The 25687-nt window shown below is 38.7% G+C and overlaps 1 protein-coding gene across 8 annotated transcripts in view; it reads left to right on the forward strand.

Annotated features, from left to right (window-relative positions):
• The window catches only part of LOC110441987 (papilin-like), a 220687-nt gene that overhangs the window by 154027 nt on the left and 40973 nt on the right, over positions 1-25687 (forward strand). For 5 of the 8 annotated variants that reach the window (XM_021485321.1, XM_021485324.1, XM_021485323.1 and 2 more), the window contains 2 exons: positions 19678-20247; positions 24044-24226. In XM_021485321.1, coding sequence (XP_021340996.1) covers positions 19678-20247; positions 24044-24226 — 753 coding nt within the window. Of the gene's footprint in view, positions 1-14050; positions 14340-19677; positions 20248-24043; positions 24227-25687 lie in introns of those variants that run through there. The other 3 variants (XM_021485329.1, XM_021485322.1, XM_021485327.1) reach the window with 3 other exon arrangements.

Below are 25687 nucleotides of genomic sequence, written 5' to 3' on the forward strand. Positions count from 1 at the left end.
GGGGGGAGGGAATACTCCCTACCAATAATGGTAGGGGGAGGGGGGAATACTCACTACCAATAATGGTGGGGGGAGGGAATACTCCCTACCAAAAATGGTAGGGGGAGGGGAGGGAATACTCCCTACATTAATGGTGGGGAGAGGGGGGATGGGATACTCTCTACCAGTTATGGTGGTGGGAGAGGTGAGGGAATACTCCCTATAAATAATGGTGGTGGAAGGGGAGGGAATATTCCCTACCATTAATGGTGATGGGGGGGGGGAGGGAATACTCCCTACCAATAATGGTGGTGGAAGGGGAGGGAATACTCCCTACCATTAATGGTGATGGGAGGGGGGAGGGAATACTCCCTACTTTAATGGGGAGGAGGACTTGATGCTTAATAATATAATGTATGCACTATCTGCTGTCTAGACATGAGTTACAATACGACAGTAATCGTTATTGTAATCAACTCTATGTTAGTTATAGCCTGGAGTTCCCTACTTTATATATATAGCCTTACTAAAACAGCTATAAGTATCGGTGGCTACTGGGGTAAACCTACAATTAGTATACCTGAGTGTACATGGCCGAGCTGTAAAACCTGGTATTTAGGGTGACTCCCAGGCCACACTGAGGCCAGGCCTATAACAGGTGGCTGTGGCCCAGGCACTGATTAAATGTCATATCTATCGGCATGTTCCAGCCACAGACATTGCCTGACATTCCTCCTTTCTACGGTTTTCATTGTATCAATATGCATATTAAATCAGAGTTACTGGAGTTACACAAAACACACTCTGTCATTATTGAGCCAAGAACTGTCAAGTTTCCTTTACATGTCACGCTTTGATCTTTGAGGAAAAAACATTTCGTGACTTTTTAAATTCCTGATAGCTAACATCCTGTAGTGACATAGGAGATTGAGTGTATAATTCTAGAGGACAAGTGTAAGTGGCTGTAAAATTGTACCCCTCACTGCAGCAGTTAACATTATCATCACTGTCGACATTTTGAGGCTGTAAAGTTGTTAAAATGTCAGCCCTCCAAAATTGCTTGCTCTTAATTTCTAGATGATTCACTCCTACAAATGCCAAGTAAAATTGAATTTTCTGTAATTTTGAAAATCTTTTACTTGAACTAGGCAAATTACATTTGTAGGTTAGGAGGAGTTTATGGGGAGTGTTGATAGACAGGTACAAATGCACCTCTTTTACAGAAGAATGGTTTTGGCTCGAGATTTTTTAGTGTTGACATTTGTAGCTACAGACTCCTACCTTCACTACACCATCAGAATGTCATGCTCAAATCCTGCATCAAACTAGACAGTTTTAAGCTGGTTTCACAGATAAGGAAAGAAAACTGGTTGCTAACCCAGAATTAGCACTGCTAAACATTGCTCTCAGATGACCTTCATGTTACTGTTTGACCTTGAACAAAGCTTATGCCTACATTGAATTATGGCACTGTTAATCAGTGATATCACACTGAGACAAGGGATGGACGCTGTTTTTTCTCTTTTTCATACCTTGATGTGCTGCCATTTATATTAACATAAAGAGTAGCAGCACATTGCCATGGAGAGTACCCAGACGAAACCCAGGGAGCACACTGAGCTTTGATTAAATTTATTTAGCCTGATGAAATCTACTGGTAACACCTTGTTACTTTTAGAGTTTCTCGGCCTGGAGCTTCATTCCGCGCCTCGTCTTCCATTCTGTTTGTAGATGTAGAATTAACGCATCAGCAGTAATATTTCTGTCCAAGAAAACAGGGATGAGTAGGCAAAGGAATGTAGGTAGAGGATAGTGTAGGTAGAGGATGGTGTAGGTAGAGGATAGTGTGTGTAGAGGGTAGTGTAGGTAGAGGATAGTGTAGGTAAAGGATAGTGTGTGTAGAGGATAGTGTAGGTAGAGGATAGTGTGGTTAGAGGATAGGGTGGGGAGAGGGTTGTGTAGGGAGAAGATAGTGTGGGGAGAGGAAAGTGTAGGTAGAGAATAGTGTGTGAAGAGGATAGTGTAGGAAGAGGATAGATTGGGTAGAGGATAGTGTGCACGTGTGTAGAGGGTAGTGTAGGGAGAGGATAGTGTGGGTAGGTAGAGGATAGTGTGGGTAGAGGATTGTGTAGGTAGAAGATAGTGTGGGTAGAGGAAAGTGTAGGTAGAGAATAGTGTGGGTAGAGGATAGTGTAGGTATAGAGGAAAGTGTGGGTAGAGGATTGTGTAGGTAGAAGATAGTGTGGGTAGAGGAAAGTGTAGGTAGAGAATAGTGTGGGTAGAGGATTGTGTGGGTAGAGGATAGTGTGGGTAGAGGATTGTGTAGGTAAAGGATAGTGTGGGTAGAGGAAAGTGTAGGTAGAGGATAGTGTGGGTAGAGGATAGTGTAGGTATAGAGGATAGTGTGGGTAGAGGATTGTGTAGGTAGAAGATAGTGTAGGTAGAAGATAGTGTCGGTAGAGGATTGTGTAGGTAGAAGATAGTGTGGGTAGAGGATAGTGTGGGTAGAGGATTGTGTAGGTAAAGGATAGTGTGGGTAGAGGAAAGTGTAGGTAGAGGATAGTGTGGGTAGAGGATAGTGTAGGTAGAGGATAGTGTGTGTAGAGGATAGTGTAGGTAAAGGATAATGTAGGGAGAGGATAGTGTGTGTAGAGGATAGTGTGTGTAGAGAATAGTGTGTGAAGAGGACAGTGTGGGTAGAAGATAGTGTAGGTACAGGATAGTGTGGGTAGAGGATAGTGTGGGTAGAGGATTGTGTGGGTAGAGGATAGTGTGGGTAGAGGATAGTGTAGGTAGAGGATAGTGTGGGTAGAGGATAGTGTGTGTAGAGGATTGTGTAGGTAGAGGATAGTGTGTGTAGAGAATAGTGTGTGAAGAGGATAGTGTGGGTAGAAGATAGTGTAGGTACAGGATAGTGTGGGTAGAGGATAGTGTGTGTAGAGGATAGTGTAGGTAGAGGATAGTGTAGGTAGAGGATAGAGTGGATAGAAGATAGTGTAGGTAGAGGATAGTGTAGGTAAGGATAGTGTGTGTAGAGGATAGTGTAGGTAGAGGATAGTGTGTGAAGAGGATAGTGTAGGTAGAGGATAGTGTAGGTAAGGATAGTGTGTGTAGAGGATAGTGTAGGTAGAGGATAGTGTGTGTAGAGGATAGTGTAGGTAGAGGATAGTGTAGGTAAGGATAGTGTGTGTAGAGGATAGTGTAGGTAGAGGATAGTGTAGGTAAGGATAGTGTGTGTAGAGGATAGTGTAGGTAGAGGATAGTGTGTGAAGAGGATAGTGTAGGTAGAGGATAGTGTAGGTAAGGATAGTGTGTGTAGAGGATAGTGTAGGTAGAGGATAGTGTAGGTAAGGATAGTGTGTGTAGAGGATAGTGTAGGTAAAGGATAGTGTGTGTAGAGGATAGTGTAGGTAGAGGATAGTGTAGGTAAGGATAGTGTGTGTAGAGGATAGTGTAGGTAGAGGATAGTGTAGGTAAGGATAGTGTGTGTAGAGGATAGTGTAGGTAGAGGATAGTGTGTGAAGAGGATAGAGTGGATAGAAGATAGTGTAGGTAGAGGATAGTGTAGGTAAGGAAAGTGTGTGTAGAGGATAGTGTAGGTAGAGGATAGTGTGTGTAGAGGATAGTGTGGGTAGAGGATAGTGTGTGTAGAGGATAGTGTAGGGGATGGTGTAGGTAGAGGATAGTGTGGTTAGAGGATAGTGTGGTTAGATGATAGTGTGGGTGGGTGTGATACATTTTATGGGACTGTCTCACTAATGCTGAGACAGGTCTGCATTATAGGCTCTGTCTGTAACTCCTTGTTTTCCTTTTGTTTTTCATTGCTGTAGGGAAATCTTCATTAATGTTTGCTCTACCAACAGATTGAACTGATGACTAATGGTGCAACAAACGAAAAAGTGCTGACTATCACAATTTTATCAGATTCTATAGCTATACTTAGGAACTGGAGAGGAGTGACATTGCTGTCTAATGACCAGTTTTAAGACTAGTATTTTAAAGAATGAGGTTATTTTTGCTGCAATAAGTAGGTACACATACCTCTGTTAATGTTAAATTGTTAGGCTGGCCATTATCAAAATATAATATCACTTAACACTGCAGGTGTGTATCTGTTATAAGATGGTGCTGTAAGGGTGATTAATTTGACAATGCTCTAAGACACTACACTAATAAGATGATACCGTAAGAATGAATTATCAGATGATGCTGTAAGATTGTTAATAAGATGGTGCTATAAGGGTGATCAACTAGATGGTGATATAGGGGTACTATTGGATATGGTGCTTTAAGTTGTTATGGGTTGGTGGTTTGCAGGTGTAATTTGATGGTACCGTAAGGATATTGTTGGTTGGTGCTGCAAGGTTGTTAACGGTTAGTGCTGTAAGGTTGTTAATGGTTGGTGCTGTAAGGTTGATAATGTTTGGTGCTGTAAGGGCATTAATGGTTGGTGCTGTAAGGTTTGTTAATGGTTGGTGCTGTAAGGTTGTTAATGGTTGGTGCTGTAAGGTTGATAATGGTTACTGCTGTATGGGTAAGGTTGTTAATGGTTGGTGCTGTAAGGTTGTTAATGGTTGGTGCTGGAAGGTTGATAATGGTTACTGCTGTATGGGTAAGGTTGTTAATGGTTGGGGCTGTAAGGTTGTTAATGGTTGGTGTTGTAAGATTGTTAATGTTTGGTGCTGTAAGGATGTTGTTGGTTGGGGCTGTAAGGGTGATATTGGGTAGTGCTGTAAAGGTGTTTTTGTTTGATGCTGTAAGGGGTTTAATGGTTGGTGCTGTAAGGGTTTTAATGGTTGGTGCTGTAAAGGTGTTTTTGTTTGATGCTGTAAGGGTTTTAATGGTTGGTGCTGTAAGGGTTTTAATGGTTGGTGCTGTAAAGGTATTTTGATTGATGTTGTAAAGTTGTTAATGGTTGGTGCTGTAAGAGTGTTAATGGTTGGTGCTGTAAGGATGTTGTTGGTTGGTGCAGTAAGGGTGTTTTTGGTTGGTGCTGTAAGGGTTTTAATAGTTGGTGCTGTAAGGGCGTTAATGTTTGGTGCTGTAAGGGTGTTAATGGTTGGTGCGTGCTGTAAGGGTTTTAATGGTTGGTGATGTAAAGGTATTTTGTTTGATGTTGTAAGAGTGTTATTTGTTGGTGCTGTTAGGATGTTGTTGGTTGGTGCTGTAAGGTTGTTAATGGTTGGTGCTGTAGGGTTGTTAATGATTTTGCTGTAAGAGTGTAATTGGTTGGTGCAGTAGGGTGATGTTGGTTAGTGATGTAAAGGTATTTTTGTTTGATGCTGTAAGGGTTTTAATGGTTGCTGCTGTACGTTTGTTATTGGATGGTGCTGTAAAGGTATTTTGTTTGATGCTGTAAGGGTATGAATGGTTGGTGCTGTAAAGGGGGTGTTGTTTGATGTTGTAAGGGTTTTAATGGTTGGTGCTGTACAGGTGTTTTGTTTGATGCTGTAATGGTTTTAATGGTTGGTGCTGTAAAGGTGTTTTTGTTTGATGCTGAAAGGATTTTAATGGTTAGTGCTGTTAAGGTGTTTTGTTTTATGCTGTAAGGGTTTTAATGGTTGGTGCTGTAAAGGTGTTTTTGTTTGATGCTGTAAGGGTTTTAATGGTTGGTGCTGTAAGGTTATTGTTGGTTGATTTTGTAGGGTTTTAACACTTTCACCACTGTAGACTACAATGGACTCATCCATATCAATGCATGGTAGAGCCTACTGAAGTTACATAGGGGTAAAAGGGTATTTTTGTTTGATGCTGTAAGGGTTTTAATGGTTGGTGCTGTAAGGGTATTTTTGGTTGATGCTGCAAGAGTGTTGATGATGTAAGGTTGTAACAGGTGATATTGTTAGGGTATAAAAAGAAGGTGTTATATAACAGTTATTATGGTAAGTTAGCTATTCTGTAAACATGTGTATTTCCTGATATCCAGACGTGCAGGTCAATTACCACTGATGGAGAATGTTGGAGAAAGTAAGTCACTTCAGAATACACTTCATTATCTGGAGGTAATCTTCGTACATATTGCATGTACAAGTTGTTGCTTTCATGTGCTTTTTAGGAAGGAAATAAGCTATAATGGATAAAAGTAAATATACTTAGCGGCTCTTGGCCAAGTTATTAGGCATTCTGTTTATACATCCTCCCACTCGCTGCTGGACTGGCATTCTCTGTGTTTAAATCAGTGTTTTATGATGTTAACAGATTCGGGGTGAGTTTTTTCAGTCATGGTCCTGCATAATTGCTTGCTGAATAAATAGCTGATCAGAAGTTTTCTTGCTTACTCAGTAAATCTATCTGACGTACAGACCTAATGGTGAGATGGGGATGCTGAGAGAAGTGAAAGTTGCCAGTCTATAACCAACTGGCTTCAATGTTAGGCTTGTCATGGGTTAGTTATAAATTTCCAATTTCTTGAATGTGTGTATCCAATTAATATTCTCGGTTTTCTCATATCATAACTGATATCGCTTTCCTTGTCTCTTGCCCAATTCTATAAAGGTTTTATGATCAATTAGTGGTAGGTATTAGAAGGAGTTAGATCAGGTATATCTATATTAGCATTACAAGTGTTTCTTACCAAGGAAATACTATATGGGCTAAGGGAGGGGACATTCCCAGGTTACTATACCATACACACACTTCGGAGCTGTGTGGGTGTCAGCTGGGTCACTCTATCTTTGTTTGAAGTGTAAAGGTCAATATGTCGGGGACCTTTATATAGCTTTTATGTACCAGGGTACTCAACTGTTTGATAATTCATCATGCTGACTTATACTATCATGAGAATATGATTACTCATATCTTTCTTCTTAAGAATTGTAATTAAAAATGTTTTCTCGATGAATCAATCCTGGGAATACTCAGTCCACCTTAAACAATTAGAAAAGCGTGGTTCATCATCAGAGACAATTTGTAAGATACTAAAAGATTATGTCTCCATTATAAACTGTGATGCAAATTAACAGAACCATACGTGGATGATAATGATTTCAACAAGCTCATATATTTATATACCACAATGCAGTCATTCAAAGTGGACATGACATAGTTTTAGATGGTTTTTCCTCAGTGGCAATAAAGAAGGACAGAGTGTAAGGAGACTATTTATTCTACAGCATTGTAGATGTTTCCTTTTGGAGACTTAACTTTAAGTTACAATATATCAAGATTTGATTGTAAGAATAGGAATCAACTTTTTTTCAAGATCTACTGTCATTTCACAATATATTACAGAGAAATATCTGGTTGACTCCAATTTGAAAATCTTTTAATCCTACAATTGACTTTCAACAAAGGATAAGTTTTGTATAATAGTCCAATATTGACTGTGATGGTGTGTTTCCTTTGAAGTGGCACTGCCCTATCTAAAACATACAAATAGTTATCAGACTAAAGCCAATACTGGGTGATATGGCTCTGATCTACACATAGAATGCCACTGTTTTGGGTGATTGTGTGGAGACACTTCAGTGGCGACTCAGATAACCTAGAGAAGACAGTACCTGATAGGTCGAGATCGGTGAAACATCGGGGTAGGTTGTTGGCTAACCCTAAGGATTAAGTGAGTTAAACGCTCCAGATAAGAGGTAAGATCAGGAGTTAAAAGAAAGCTTGTTGTGTAATTCCTATAGGTTGTTACTATATACCTGTACTAGTTATGATGTAAATGGGACACCTGCACACACCTGTCCTGCTCACTGTAATATATCACATACATAATAATCATTATTACATGTAATTCTACCATACTATGTAACAACTCTTTTAATTGGTCGTCAACCATGGATTACTGGACAGCTGACCAATAACACGCCCAAATAGTACATTCATGTGCAACACTTAATTAGTAAGGCAAAAGTTGGTAGATTGAATTAATAATACTTTATATTATTGTGAAATAGCTGCAGCCTCAGATAAGTGTGGCATTAGTGTGTGTTGTCCGACTCGTGATGAGGCCTATAGCTTCAGATAGATCACCGATACCTCATAGGTCATTAGATCTCAGTAGGGCTGTGTTCTCTATGTAGTTCTGTGATTAAAAAACATAATTGTTTTTAATTAATTGCCAAAAATATTAATCTTTGCTTGTGTTGATGTGAAAATATCAATATTTATGACTAGAAGCTAGCACAATTTTTTTGTTGGACCTTGTCTGAGCTGATCGTGGACACTTGTCTATAAGATTACTATGTACAGATACCTCTTAAAAACAGCAGCTACCATGTACTTTATCACACAAACACATTGCCTGGTGGTAACTCTGCTGGATTGTTGTGTTTCTTTTGTGTAAATTATTATGAAAATAAAAATGTTGATTGCTCCCAGCTGATGTGTAGATAAAGTCTGTGTCTACTGCTTTATAGGAGAGTCAGCTCTGTTATAGGAGTAAAGGCTGCCAGTTAGGGTCTATGTGTTGGGAGGCTGAGGGTAGCATCTCTATGGAGGGAGATTATCTCCTCTGTATAGAGAGGTTAGCGTCTCTATGGTGGGAGATTATCTCCTCTGTATAGAGAAGGTAGCATCTCAATAGAGGGAGATTATCTCCTCTGTATAGAGAAAGTAACATCTCTATGGAGGGAGATTATCTCCTCTGTATAGAGAAGGTAACATCTCTATGGTGGGAGATTTTATCCTCTGTATTGAGAGGGTAGCATCTCTGTGTTGGGAGATTAGCTTCTGTGTATTGAGAGGGTGGTGTCTCTATGCTGGGAGATTAGCTTCTCTGTATTGAGAGGGTAGCATCTCTGTGGTGGGAGATTAGCTTCTCTGTATTGAGAGGGTAGTGTCTCTATGGAGGGAGATTATCTCCTCTGTATAGAAAAGGTAACATCTCTATGGAGGGAGATTATCTCCTCTGTATAGAGAAGGTAACATCTCTATGGTGGGAGATTATCTCCTCTGTATAGAGAAGGTAACATCTCTATGGTGGGAGATTATATCCTCTGTATTGAGAGGGTAGCATCTCTGTGGTGGGAGATTAGCTTCTCTGTATTGAGAGGGTAGTGTCTCTATGCTGGGAGATTAGCTTCTCTGTATAGAGAGGGAAGTGTCTCTATGGAGGGAGATTATCTCCTCTGTATAGAGAGGGAAGTGTCTCTATGGTGGGAGATTATCTCCTCTGTATTGAGAGGGTAGTGTCTCTATGCTGGGAGATTATCTCCTCTGTATTGAGAGGGAAGTGTCTCTATGGAGGGAGATTATCTCCTCTGTATAGAGAGGGAAGTGTCTCTATGGTGGGAGATTATCTCCTCTGTATTGGGAGAGTAGTGTCTCTGTGCTGGGAGATTAGCTTCTCTGTATTGGGAGGGTGGTGTCTCTATGCTGGGAGATTAGCTTCTCTGTATTAAGAGGGTAGTGTCTCTGTCAAGAGGTAATTATCTTCTCTGTATTGTGAAGGTAGCATCTCTATGCTGGGAGATTAGCTTCTCTGTATTAAGAGGGTAGTGTCTCTGTCAAGAGGTAATTATCTTCTCTGTATTGTGAAGGTAGCATCTCTATGCTGGGAGATTAGCTTCTCTGTATAGAGAGGGAAGTGTCTCTATGGAGGGAGATTATCTCCTCTGTATAGAAAAGGTAACATCTCTATGGAGGGAGATTATCTCCTCTGTATAGAGAGGGAAGTGTCTCTATGGTGGGAGATTATCTCCTCTGTATTGGGAGAGTAATGTCTCTGTGCTGGGAGATTAGCTTCTCTGTATTGGGAGGGAAGTGTCTCTGTCAAAAGGTAATTATCTTCTCTGTATTGGGAGGGTAGTGTCTAGGTGTTTGGAGGTCGTGGGTAACGTCCCTGTTTGTAGGGAAGCGTCTAAGTGTTGGGAAGCCAATGGTAGAGTCCCTGTTGGGAGGGAAGCGTCTCTGTATTTAGAGGTTGTGTTATCCCTATATCAGGAGTGTATTAGACAGCTGACAGGATCAAAACTAACGGTTGGCATGTGTGATTTACCAAACATGCTTATCCATGGAATAATTATGTAAACCTTGTGAGATATCATGTCAGTCAGTTAAGTTTACAGAGGACCAAAGGTTGATTTCTGGAAGGCTGTAAGATTTAGAAAGAGATATTACACATGGTGTTAGTAAAGCACTGTCTGACTTATAACTCTAAGAGAACATGTATAGTACATATTGGACTTGTATGGTGTATATGTCTTATTGGACTTGTAAGGTATATATGTCTTATTGGACTTGTATGGTACATGTCTTATTGGACTTGTATGGTATATATGTCTTATTGAACTTGTATGGTATATATGTCTTACTGAACTTGTATGGTATATATGTCTTATTGAACTTGTATGGTATATATGTCTTACTGAACTTGTATGGTATATATGTCTTATTGAACTTGTATGGTATATATGTCTTACTGAACTTGTATGGTATATATGTCTTAGTGAACTTGTATGGTATATATGTCTTAGTGAACTTGTATGGTACATGGCTTAGTGAACTTGTTTGGTACATGGCTTAGTGAACTTGTATGGTACATGGCTTAGTGAACTTGTTTGGTATGTCTTAGTGAACTTGTATGATATATATGTCTTAGTGAACTTGTATGGTATATATGTCTTTGTGAACTTGTATGGTACATGTCTAGTGAATTTGTATGGTATATATGTCTTTGTGAACTTGTATGGTACATGTTTAGTGAATTTGTATAGAACATGTCTTAGTGAACTTGTTTGGTATGTCTTGGTGAACTTGTATGGTACATGGCTTAGTGAACTTGTATGGGACTTGGCTTAGTGAACTTGTATGGTATATGCCTTAGTGAATTTATATGGTTCATGTCTGAAATATGGTCAGATATTTTTATTTATCCTAAAAGTGATAACATTTTATTTTGTTGAAATATGAACATAAAAAGTTTGTAACTATGCTGTTTTACTGGTGCGTTAACAGTCTGTTTCTCCTTGAGACTACTGTAGGGCCTTCACATTTACTGTTCATAGTTGATCAGGTGTCTACTGATATCCAGATTATAAATTAGTGTTATTTACAGTTTACCCCACCCCTGTTGTCTACAACAAAACCTATTGTCAGGATCTTTGTCCATTCTAAATAATTTATATATCATATATCCTCTTATCCTGACTGTGATTCCCCTCCCCCTATCTCTGACTTAAATGTAACATGATCGGGACTTTTTAGCTGTTTTAAACACCAGGTAACAGGGAATACCTGTTGTGGTCCACTGTGACTTCAGACTTTGTGATATTGCGTATATAAAGTTTATTAAATCACCTTCATCTAACATGCCTCTGTTTATCAAAGTCATCTACCATACTCTCTCTGACAGCACAGGTAGGCAAAGATTGAATTGAGCAAATCGGTTATATCCAGCAGGTATTGTAAATCGTGAGTAAGTGGTAGTCAATGACATGGTGGCCGTGTTAACATCACATTTCTTTTCCTCCGTTTTCAAATTACCTCTTTAAAGATTTCAGATAGGTACAGTGATGCATTATCAGCACTATTGTGGTGCACACTGTAAACAGTAAAAAAGAGCGTTCATAATGTCACGAATAATGAAGGGCAACTGTCACCAGTAAACTCGGCCTACACACACTTATCAGCTCCATGATCTTTCGTTTGTTAGCTCACATCAATCTTGCAGAAAATTGGTTTTGTTGTTCATTTCAAGATAATGTTGAATTAAATATAGTTTTCTGCATGTGCGAGTTTATTTTAGTTTATCAGACATTTGTGACTGATTTATGGCCGAGAATAGAATGGTGCTATTCATGGAGTTTTTGTGTTTAAAACTGAGGGGATATGAAAGGTTTGAGATCAGTGAGTGATTTGTGAGGGAAATCACTACCCAGTGTACAGAAGATAATGGCTTTGACAATCTGATGGAGTCTGAATCATCAGTAAGGTGGGGACTGACTTGATGAAATAAATATTATAACTTGAGAATACTTGTCATTCCTATTGGAGAAATCATCCCAGTTCTCAAGGTTTGTTAACTAAGTGATGTGCTCTTGGTGAAGGAGTTGACGATATATCCGGAGTACCATGCTGGCCTCCCCCACACAATGACACAGGTCTCGTCAGGCACGTCAGACAGCGTACTCAGTGGTGGTGACAATCTATGCTGAACTCTCAGTATGACACAATACGATAATTACTATCCCCTTCTCTATCTATAAGAAAATTACCCATTGTAACTTACTCTTCATTCTCAAGTCTTTCAATGTTAGAGGGATTAAGATTCCCAATTCTTCACCTTCATTTTTAAAATCAGCAAAATTCCATACATCTTGATTTATGCACTATTTTAATTATTTCATGACATAGAATATCACATTGTTTGACAATGTTACACTATAACTTTGTTAAATAGGTGTCATTAAAAACCATGAGAAATTGTCGTATAGTTTTATGGAAAGGTTGGCAAATATGATGGGGACAGGTAAGGCTTCACCAGCACAAGCCTGTTTATTACTGCTGGAGAAGGGTTCCTCTACGGCCTCCTAAACCTGTGTTACAGGCCCCTAGCTTAGTCACACAAATGATCTGGAATCAGTTTTTATTTTGATACCATTAAATCAGAACAAGATTGTTAGGAGTTTAGCACCCTGGACATGGCTCAATGTTTACACTACTGATGAGGCCTTCAGGGTGGTTTTCTAACTCAGAGATGTCTGAATAGCTGGTCATTGGCTACATATTTCTAAAATGACCAGGGTCTGCTGTATCTAGATGGGTCAAGGGCTGTTTTCTCTAAGATGCTGATCAGGAGCTGAAGTCTGAAAAAAACGTTATCTTTTCTGTCAGTCTCCACAGATGTGTGGAAGACTTGGCAGTCTCTGGTTACAGGTACCCTAGTCGCTGGTGTCCACGTTCTGCTTGGCTGGTCAGTGATTAGGGGTGATACGGCCCTGGGATATTGACCATCAGGTACAATTGGAGCCAGATTTTATATTCATTTTATGATTACGGCCATAAAATCTCCACCTTACAATCAGAGCTTTGTACAAAGTAGCAATTTACTGAGGAACGGCCACACACAAAATGGGGAGTGACCTGTATGAACTTTTCTTTAAAAGCTCCAGAAGTTTGTGTTTTTTGGAAAGGAACATATACACAGCTGACCAGAGCTGGTCATTATTGGATACAATCTGGTAACTACAAGTGATTAGGGTTGGTCAGTGGTCCCAGTCAGCCATCAAGAACGGTGATGGGGTCCTTGCCTTTATTGTTGTGGTCAGTCATTCACAGATAAAATCAGTTGACCACATCAGCTAATACGAAGAACAAATTACTTATATCAATATTATCTGGTGGGTAAACACAGCAGTTGGCATCTTAGGGCAAAAACAAACAAGTGTGTATGAGTGTATGTATACCCTGTACTATAGGGTATTACAAGGGGATAGTGTGTGGCTTACAGTCCATTAGGTTGTATTATCAACAGCCACAGAGGGCTGTGATGACTGACTGAAGAGCAGGCTGCGATATAGGGACTGCACTCATCTTATCCTCGTCCAAATAGCATTCTTTTCCCATAATGATAAGATTTTAATTCATTCATCTTTTAATAGTAGTATCACACCCTCCTTAAATAAAAGCATGTACTGCTTTCAAGAGGAATATGTTCATGTAACCTATCTCATTGACCCATCAAAGCTAGTGGACCGTGACAAAGTCCATTGTCCAGACAGACTGTCCTGGGTCTCCTTGACCAATGGTCTTCTTTGATCCAATCCATGGATATGTTTCTATGTGTAGTTATTCTTACAGACCATGTCATACCAACTAAAACATCTGGTATTTTCATCACTTTAGACAGCAGTTGACCAATATATATACACATTTCTGTAACTGCTTGCTGACCACTATATTCAGACCACTGTCCATATAGTCTTGTTTGTGGTAGGTCAGTGTAGAGATGATTTGTACCTAATTACAGAATGTAACCATTTTTCAGTACAGTAACACCATAGGTGGTTATTATGACGTTGGTCTCTACCACAAAAAAACACGCTCTGACGTCATAATGTACTCCTTCAGATCTTAGGATACACCAGCTTAACTGTTTTAGAATAGTGTTAAAGACTCTGTCCCAGTAAGCACCACCAGTAGGCTGAGTAGGAGGGCAGAGACACGACCAATCAGCACCTTACACTGGCACTCCAGTGGACATGCAGGCCTGACACTGAAAGCCCCAGTCCGGATAATTACATACCCACTATTACTGAACCCTATAATCCCTTGTTGCAACATTATGCAGCCCCAGTAAGTAGGTGGCCCCCTCGGTGACCAGATCAACATGGTGGGGTTAGTGCTAGGATATGGTTTCCTTGTTATTGTGATATTGGCCGGCTCCTCTGCTCAGGATAATACCACACAACAAAGTAGTAAGTAGTCAAAGACTGTTGGCAATTATAACCACAGCCAACGTTTTGTGTAAATAGCTGTGGTACTGTGAATGTTTGGCTAATTATAAGGACTAGCTGATGTTTACCACTTACTACAACTTTCACTGGATATTTTGGATAACATGGTGTCTTTTTTTCATGTGTTTTAAAAGATTTCTTTGCAGACAAAACTCCAACCATCTTGTAAGACAAATTATCTTAACCATCTTTTAAGACAAATTACCCAACCATCTTGTAAGATGTGTTATTCAGCTTTGTTTGATAGCTATTTGGCTCTGGGTGTGTACAGAAAAAGCTTTGTTTAAATATGTACAATCCTAGATTTTCTCTTAAAAACTCATTTTCGTTTCCAAATGATTTTACTTCTTTTTGTACGTTTCTTTATGTATATCAAAATGTAGTTTTTATCACAATTTGAGTTATGATGAAGGGGGATCTCAGATACTGGACAAATAGGATGATGAAGGGGGATCTCAGATACTGGACAAATAGGATGATGTAGGGGGATCTCAGATACTGGACAAATAGGATGATGTAGGGGGATCTCAGATACTGGACAAATAGGATGATGTAGGGGGATCTCAGATACTGGACAAATAGGATGATGTAGGGGGATCTCAGATACTGGACAAATAGGATGATGTAGGGGGATCTCAGATACTGGACAAATAGGATGATGTAGGGGGATCTCAGATACTGGACAAATAGGATGATGTAGGGGGATCTCAGATACTGGACAAATAGGATGATGTAGGGGGATCTCAGATACTGGACAAATAGGATGATGTAGGGGGATCTCAGATACTGGACAAATAGGATGATGTAGGGGGATCTCAGATACTGGACAAATAGGATGATGTAGGGGGATCTCAGATACTGGACAAATAGGATGATGTAGGGGGATCTCAGATACTGGACAAATAGGATGATGTAGGGGGATCTCAGATACTGGACAAATAGGATGATGTAGGGGGATCTCAGATACTGGACAAATAGGATGATGTAGGGGGATCTCAGATACTGGACAAATAGGATGATGTAGGGGGATCTCAGATACTGGACAAATAGGATGATGTAGGGGGATCTCAGATACTGGACAAATAGGATGATGTAGGAGAATTTACAGACTGTTTAATATACAGTCTGTTGTTAATAATTAGAAGAAAATACACCAATGATTAATCTATAGCAAAAATGTTTTGTAACCAAACTCTTGTTTTCCCCTCATAGGAATTGTTCTTCACAGCTAAAATTGTGTTGTTAAACATATTTGACTTCAATTAATCTTCTTCTTGCATACTGCATACAGCTGACTGCAGACTTTCTTAATTCAACAAATATATTAGAAATTCTTGTATGTGTGTGATATATAGATCTGCTGACTGAACTACTTCAGGAAGCACCCACCAAGCACAAACAGGTCAGTCGTCATCAAAATCTAATATCTAAAATTCCGTCATGAATAATTTGGTGCAAATTGTGTAAAATTTATTTCTGGGGTGAATCATGTGACTCATTTAGCTATAGAAATAACATAGATAGTGCCCTTTGTAAAAAAAGGATGAATTATTTTTTATTACAATGAAAAGTGACATTACCTTTGTATTGGCAGTGTTATCTCTGTGGGAAGTCCGAGTTTACCGGGTCTTTTACTTCTCTATGTAATGACTGTTTCTTATCGTAAAGGTTTGAAAGGAATGGTATTTTTTTTTATCAATTTTTTTTTTATTATTGAATTTGATAATAGACATATATAAAATTAGGCCTCTTTTGTACAGAGTAATTTGATTTCGGTTGAATTAGTAATTTTGTCCATGGTATTTTTTTGATCATGCTGTCTGCTATAACTTGAAAAGAAACAAGTACTCTTTTGACTTGATCTAAGTGTTGTACTTGAACGTTTCTGAGGATGTTTTCTTGTGAACTGTCTCACCAGTAATGCAGGATTCACTACAGTGGTGCAGTAACTAGCTTACTTTTACCAGTACTCATTATGTACAGAACAATATCAATGACAATTGTCTATGTTTCCTGAAAAATTAATGTGTTTGGTATGAGATGCCATCAAGAACTGGAGAAGTTTGGGTCATAGACCTAACGCATGTCTGTAATTAACAATGCCCCTTCATCAAAGGCAGCCTTGCGCTGGATGCTGTTTGCAATAATTGTCACCGATTAGGACCCTTGTCTGATACATTTCCTGACTGCTTTCAAATATGCACTTAGGAGAAATGGTGACTCTCTGAGATCTTAGATCTGATAGAATCTATAACTGACTTTTGTGGAGTATCATCTGGGACAGAGGATATGGTGCTAGGTTGGACCTGTTACTGATTTTATCAGGTTTACATGTCAAATACAACTGTGGTGTACAGTATCTACTGGTGAACATACTGGTGGTGCCACTGTCAGGGGTGTAGGGTATACACTGGTAAGTTACAATACTGTCAGGGGTGTAGGGTATACACTGATAAGTTACAGTGCTGTCAGGGTTGTAGGGTATACACTGGTGTGTTACAGTGCTGTCAGGGTTGTAGGGTATATACTGGTAAGTTACAGTGCTGTCAGGGTTGTAGGGTATACACTGGTAAGTTACAGTGCTGTCAGGGTTGTAGGGTATACACTGGTAAGTTACAGTGCTGTCAGGGTTGTAGGGTATACACTGGTCAGTTACAGTGCTGTCAGGGTTGTAGGGTATACACTGGTAAGTTACAGTGCTGTCAGGGTTGTAGGGTATATACTGGTAAGTTACCGTGCTGTCTGGGTGGTAGGGTATACACTGGTAAGTTACAGGGCTGTCAGGGTTGTAGGGTATACACTGGTAAGTTACAATACTGTCAGGGTGATAGGGTATACACTGGTAAGTTACAGGGCTGTCAGGGTTGTAGGGTATACACTGGTAAGTTACAGGGCTGTCAGGGTTGTAGGGTATACACTGATAAGTTACAGTTCTGTCAGGTTGTAGGGTATACACTGGTAAGTTACAGTGGTAGGTTGTAGTTAGTTAGGTATATTCTAGAAAGGTTTGACTTCTTTTTTGTCCTTATCACAAGATTAGATCGCAAAGAATATGACAAAATGTAATAATAAAAAATGTGTTTTTCTTTCTGTGGGAGTTTTTGTTTTTTAAGATCACTTGTCTAGATTATTCTAGGCCTCATAAACAAGAAAATGTTTAGCTCCCTATGGAACCAAGGTGTCTGCAAAATCAGCATCCATTATGACATGGTGACCCTGATACCACTGAACACAAGGAGCATGGAATTTTGGGAACATTATAAGAATGCTGTTGGTGTAATGTTTCTGGTTTTGATTGTCTCTGTTTGATCCTACTGGGACTGTACCATTTAGTAATGGTGTCTCACTGGGGCAGACTCCGATGTAACCACTCTCAGACTACATTCTGTACTGCAGGAAACACTCCCAGAACGCATCAGTAATGTATCAGTAATGTCGGCTCACGACTTGTCTTTCTGGACAAGTGATGGATTTGACTGTCTATCATGTCATGACATTATTCTAGTCCAGTAAGAGACTTGACATCTCAAATCCTACAGTTAACACTGGAACCTTTTGTTTGTCCGGCAATCTCCTCCTACATTTTTTCACCGATCTCTTTGAAACTTGGTATACATTATAGACATGATATGAAGTTGTGTCTCCCTTAAAAGAATTTTGATTCAACATTTTTTCAAAAGTTATTGCCCTTTGTTCATTTCAGTGTTTGATATTTTTGTCCGGAGATCTACTCCTACATTTTTTAACGGATTTCTTTGAAACTTAGTAGGCTAAATAATCATGATAAGTTGTTGTGTTTCTTTGAAAAGAATTTTGATTAAACAATTTTTTCAAAAGTTATTGCTCTTTGTTTATTTCAGTATTTGATTTTTGTCCGGCAATCCTCTCCTACATTTTTCAACAGATCTCTTTGAAACTTAGTATTCATTATAATCATGATATGAAGTTGTGTCTCCCCTAAAAGAATTTTGATTCAACGATTTTTGCAAAAGTTATTGCCCTTTGTTCATTTTAGTGTTTAATTTTTTGTCCGGAGATTTTCTTCTACATTTTTTATAGCCTGTCAGCTAACCACTCTTAGAATGATGCAGAGAAATCTTATTTCAATGTAAGAAAGTATATAACACTATATGGCATTCGACTGGCGTATATTGTTCCGCCCTGCGGTACTCTTGTTAGATATATTATATCCTGTTCAAAACACTTTGCCCTTTATACTCTTGGCTTGATTATGAAAATGAAATCTTGAACCATCTTTTCACAGACATTGGATTTATAATATGACATCATTGTACCATTTTACTACTGACTAGACCACACGTTATACAGTTTGTTGTTTGTCATTGTTGTATTTCAGGGTTCCAAGGTCAAGGCCAAGGTGACTGTTGCTATATATAGAAAATCATCAACTGATTCAATTTAAATACTTAGCAACTTCATTATTTGACAGATTTTGGTCAAACTTTATACAAAGGTCAAGTATGAGTATACTTCGGACATTGTTGTATTTCAGGGTTCCAAGGTCAAGGCCAAGGTTGACTGTTGCTATATATAGAAAATCATCAGCTGATTCAATTTAAACACTTAGCAACTTCATTCTATCACAGATTTTGGTCAAACTTTATACAAAGGTCAAATATGGGTATACCCTTGTATTTCAGGGCTCCAAGGTCAAGGCCAAGGTCACTGTTGCTATATATAGAAAATCATCAACTGATTCAATTTAAATACTTAGCAACTTCATTATTTGACAGATTTTGGTCAAACTTTATACAAAGGTCAAGTATGAGTATACTTCGGACATTGTTGTGTTTCAGGGTTCCTAGGTCAAGGTCAAGGTCACTGTTGCTATATATAAAGAAAATCATCAGCTGATTCAATTTAAACACTTAGCAACTTCATTCAATATGTTATGGAGATGGTAATAACATACAGAAAAAACATATGAATATTAAAATCAACTTTGTGTGTGTGCATGTTTCAGGGTATCAAGATCAAAGTGGTTGTAATTTTTTATAGAACACTGAAACTAATTTTACATGGCAGCGGGGGCATTTATGTCTTACAGACATTTTCTAGTTGTATCAGCACTGATTAGTAAAGTCTTCCAGCATTATGTAATGCTGTAAATACAGACACTGCTTTTTGCTTATAAGAATAGTAGTTATAAACATTTATCTAATTCATAAACATCAATGCAGACACGTTGAAGTTGTTGTGGCTTTGTGGCTTGACCCGGTTTGTATAAACAATGTTTATTGTTGTGATTGTACCTGTGTTTTATTGCATGTCTTTGTAGAAGTGGTGGTGGAGCCTGATGAACCAATTCTCGTCGGTGGATGTGCAGGTACACGTTACGGCTGCTGTGAGGACAGACTAACTTCAGCCCTAGGAGAAAACCGACAAGGTTGTCCTGAGACCGAACCAGTTTTAATTGGTGGATGTGCAGGTACACGCTATGGCTGTTGTGAGGATGGTGTTTCCTCTGCTCTAGGAGAAAGTAGATACGGCTGCCCTGAAACGCGTACCCAACAGCCCCCAGTGGTAGGAGGATGTGGTTCTACACCTTATGGCTGTTGTGAGGATGGTGTTTCCTCTGCTCTCGGAGAAAATAGATATGGCTGCCCTGAAACACGTACACAACAGCCCCCAGTGGTAGGAGGATGTGGTTCTACACGCTATGGCTGTTGTGAGGATGGTGTTTCCTCTGCCCTTGGAGAAAATAGATACGGTTGCCCTGAAACGCGTACACCACGACCTCCGCTATTAGGAGGGTGTCGTGGAACACGTTATGGCTGTTGTGCAGATGGTCGTACATCAGCTCTTGGGGAGAATAGACATGGCTGTCCTGAAACGCTTGTAACTTCAGGTGGGTATCACCAGACATTTTGGTTATAATACATAGACATGAAGGTTCTCATCTGGGAATCTGTTGCGATGTATTATAATGTCTTGAGTGAAAGGAAAACAAATATATCATGAGTCATGTTGCCTTTTGTGTAAGAATGATGCGAATTGCCTGAAAAGTAATTTACTTTGCACACTTATCCATTTCGAAGCATTTTTGAAACATCCCAATTGTACATGTGCTGTTTTTTTCCTATTGCTAAGGATAGGAATGTATGTTTGACCACAACAGTGTCATGTTTGATGTATATTCTACGTTTTATTTGTGGACTTAAAATACATATTGGTGTTTGTAACATCTCAAGTTGAGTTTTATTGGTAACTTAATCATTAGTATCACAAGAACTTGAACCACATTGTACCCATTTGTATCACAAGTGTAGCCAACCCTCTGTGAATGCTTGATTAAATATTATAAATAGTAACATTTCATCCTCATTAAATGAAAATATAGTAAAATTGTATCATTGAACAGGTGTTATACGGATGTAGGTACAGAACAGGTGCTATACTGATGTAGGTACAGAACAGGTATTATACTAATGTAGGTTCAGAACAGGTGTTATACAGATGTAGGTACAGAACAGGTGTAATACAGATGTAGGTAGAAAACAGGTGTTATACAGATGGATGTAGGTACAGAACAGATGTTATACTGACAAGGTAGGTACAGAACAGGTGTTATACTGATGTAGGTACAGTACAGGTGTTATACTGATAATGTAGGTACAGAACAGGTGTTATACTGATGTAGGTACAGAACAGGTGTTATACTGAAGATGTAGTCACAGAACAGGTGCCATACTGATGTAGGTTCAGAACAGGTGCTATACTGATGTAGGTTCAGAACAGGTATTATACAGATGGATGTAGGTACAGAACAGGTGTTATACTAATGATGTAGGTACAGAACAGGTGTTATACTGATGTAGGTACAGGACAGGTGTTATACTGATGTAGGTACAGGACAGGTGTTATACTGATGTAGGTACAGAACTGGTGATATACTGATGTAGGTACAGAACAGGTGTTATACTTATGATGTAGGTACAGAACAGGTGTTATACTGATGTAGGTACAGAGCAGGTGTTATACAGAAGAGGGTAGAAAACAGGTGTTATACTAATGATGTAGGTACAGGACAGGTGTTATACTGATGTAGATACAGAACAGGTGCTATACAGATGTAGGTAGAGAACAGGTGTTATACAGCTGTAGGTACAGAACAGATGTTATACTGATGATGTATGTACAGAACAGGTGTAATACAGATGTAGGTACAGAGCAGGTGATATACTGATGGAGGTACAGAACAGGTGTAATACAGATGTAGGTACAGAAAAGGTGTTATACTGATGATGTAGGTACAGGACAGGTGTTATACTGATGTAGGTACAGAACTGGTGTTATACTGATGTAGGTACAGAACAGGTGTTAAACTGATGTAGGTAAAGGACAGGTGTTATACTGATGTAGGTACAGAACAGGTGTTATACCGATGTAGGTACAGAACAGGTGTTATACTGATGTAGGTACAGGACAGGATATATATATAAACTGATGATGTAGATACAGGACAGATGTAATACTAATGATGTAGATACAGGACAGGTGTGATACTGATGATGTAGATACAGGACAGATGTTATAACGATGATGTAGATACAGGTCAGGTGTTATATTGATTATGTAGATACAGGACAGGTGTGAAACTGATGATGTAGGTACAGAACAGGTGTTATACTGATGATGTAGATACAGGACAGGTTTTATACTGATGTAGGTACAGAACAGGTGTTATACTGATGATGTAGACACAGGACTAATGTAATACTAATGATGTAGATACAGGACAGATGTTATACTGATGATGTAGATACAGGACAGGTGTGATACTGATGATGTAGATACAGGACAGGTGTTTTACTGATGATGTAGATACAGGACTGATGTAATACTGATGATGTAGACACAGGACTAATGTCATACTAATGATGTAGATACAGGACAGATGTTATACTAATGATGTAGTTACAGGACAGATGTTATACTAATGATGTTGTTACAGGACAGATATTATACTGATGCTGTAGATACAGGACAGGTGGTATACTGATGATGTAGATACAGGACAGATGTAATACTGATGATGTATCCAGGACTAATGTAAAACTAATGATGTAGATACAGGACAGATGTTATACTGATTATGTAGATACAGGACAGATGAATGTTATACTGATGAAGATACAGGACAGATGTTATACTAATGATGTAGTTACAGGACAGATGTTATACTGATACTGTAGATACAGGACTGATGTAATACTGATGATGTAGACACAGAACTAATGTAATACTAATGATGTAGATACAGGACAGATGTTATACTAATGATGTAGATACAGGACAAGTGTGATACTGATGATGTAGATACAGGATAGGTGTTTTATTGATGATGTAGAAACAGGACAGATGTTATACTGATGATGTAGGTACAGAACAGATGTTATACTAATGATGTAGATACAGGACAGGTGCTATACTGATGATGTAGATACAGGACAGATGATTTACTAATGATGTAGATACAGGACAGATGTTATACTGATGCTGTAGATACAGGACTGATGTAATACTGATGATGTAGACACAGGACTAATGTCATACTAATGATGTAGATACAGGACAGATGTTATACTGATGCTGTAGATACAGGACTGATGTAATACTGATGATGTAGACACAGGACTAATGTAATACTAATGATGTAGATTCAGGACAAGGGTGATACTGATGATGTAGATACAGGACAGATGATTTACTAATGATGTAGATACAGGACAGATGTTATACTGATGATGTAGATACAGGACAGATGTAATACTGATGATGTAGATACAGGATAGATGAATGTTATAATAATGATGTAGATACAGGACAGATGTTATACTGATGCTGTAGATACAGGACTGATGTAATACTGATGATGTAGACACAGGACTAATGTAATACTAATGATGTAGATACAGGACAAGTGTGATACTGATGATGTAGATACAGGACAGATGATTTACTAATGATGTAGATACAGGACAGATGTTATACTGATGATGTAGGTACAGAACAGGTGTTTTACTGATGATGTAGATACAGGACAGATGTAATACTGATGATGTAGATACAGGATAGATGAATGTTATACTGATGATGTAGGTACAGAACAGATGTTATACTAATTATGTAGATACAGGACAGGTGCTATACTGATGATGTAGATACAGGACAGATGATTTACTAATGATGTAGATACAGGACAGATGTTATACTAGTTATGTAGATACAGGACAGATGTTATACTGATGATGTAGGTACAGAACAGGTGTTATACTGATGATGTAGGTACAGAACAGGTGTTTTACTGATGATGTAGATACAGGACAGATGTAATACTGATGATGTAGATACAGGATAGATGAATGTTATACTAATGATGTAGATACAGGACAGATGTAATACTAATGATGTAGATACAGGGCAGATGTTATACTAATGATGTAGATACAGGACAGATGTTATACTAATGATGTAGATACAGAACAGGTGCTATACTGATGATGTAGATACAGGACAGATGTTATACTTATGATGTAGATACAAGACAGGTGTTTTGCTAATGATGTAGATACAGAGCAGGTGTTTTGCTGATGTCAGGGATTGCACTGTGCTGCATAAGATACCTCATCTTGTATTTGTAGATGTGTGCCGACTAGACAGTGAAAGAGGTTCATGTTCTGACTATACTGTCAGATGGTACTACAATTCTGATGAGTCTCGCTGTGAACGATTTTGGTACGGTAGCTGTGATGGTAATGGAAACAACTTTGCTGATGAGCAGGAGTGTAATGCAGCATGTGTCAACGCCCCTGTTGTCACCTCAGGTGTGTACAATATGTTACTTTTATAGACCAATGTAAGGTGAGTGGTCATACAGGTAATAATGTAACGTGAGTGGNATACAGAACAGATGTTATACTGATGTAGATACAGAGCAGGTGTTATACAGAGGTAGGTACAGAACAGGTGATATACTGATGATAGAGGTACAGAACGGGTGTTACACTGATAATGTAGGTACAGAACAGGTGTTATACTGATAATGTAGGTACAGAACAGGTGTTATACTGATGTAGGTACAGAACAGGTGATATACTGATGTAGGTTCAGAACAGGTGTTATACAGATGTAGGTTCAGAACAGGTGTTATACAGATGTAGGTACAGAGCAGGTGTTATACAGAGGTAGGTACAGAACAGGTGATATACTGATGATAGAGGTACAGAACGGGTGTTATACTGATAATGTAGGTACAGAACAGGTGTTATACTGATGAGGTAGGTACAGAACAGGTGTTATACAGATGTAGGTACAGAACAGGTGCTATACTGATGTAGGTACATAACAGGTGTTATACTGATGTAGGTACAGAACAGGTGCTATACTGATGTAGGTTCAGAACAGGTGTTATACAGATGTAGGTACAGAACAGGTGTTATACTGATGATAGAGGTACAGAACAGGTGTCATACTGATGATGTAGATACAGAACAGGTGTTATACTGATGTAGGTAGAAAACAGGTGTTATACAGATGTAGATACAGAACAGATTAATGTTATACTGATGATGTAGATACAGGACAGATGTAATACTGATGATGTAGATACAGGACAGGTGCTATACTGATGATGTAGATACAGGACAGATGTTATACTAATGATGTAGATACAGGACAGATGTTATACTGATGATGTAGATACAGGACAGATGTAATACTGATGATGTAGATACAGGACAGATGTTATACTGATGATGTAGATACAGGACAGATGTTATACTGATGATGTAGATACAGGACAGATGTTATACTGATGATGTAGATACAGGACAGATGTTATACTGATGATGTAGATACAGGACAGATGTTATACTGATGATGTAGATACAGGACAGATGTTATACTGATGATGTAGATACAGGACAGATGTTATACTGATGATGTAGATACAGGACAGATGTTATACTGATGATGTAGATACAGGACAGATGTTATACTGATGATGTAGATACAGGACAGATGTTATACTAATGATGTAGATACTGGACAGATGTTATACTAATGGTGTAAATACAGGACAGATGTTATACTAATGATGTAGATACAGGACAGATGTAATACTGATGATGTACATGTAGATACAGGATAGATGAATGTTATACTGATGATGTAGATACAGGACAGATGTAATACTGATGATGTAGATACAGGACAGATGTAATACTGATGATGTAGATACAGGACAGATGTTATACTAATTATGTAGATACAGGACGGATGTTATA

The sequence above is a fragment of the Mizuhopecten yessoensis genome, unplaced genomic scaffold (genome assembly GCF_002113885.1).
Source record: "Mizuhopecten yessoensis strain PY_sf001 unplaced genomic scaffold, ASM211388v2 scaffold716183, whole genome shotgun sequence".
Taxonomy (NCBI): domain Eukaryota; kingdom Metazoa; phylum Mollusca; class Bivalvia; order Pectinida; family Pectinidae; genus Mizuhopecten; species Mizuhopecten yessoensis.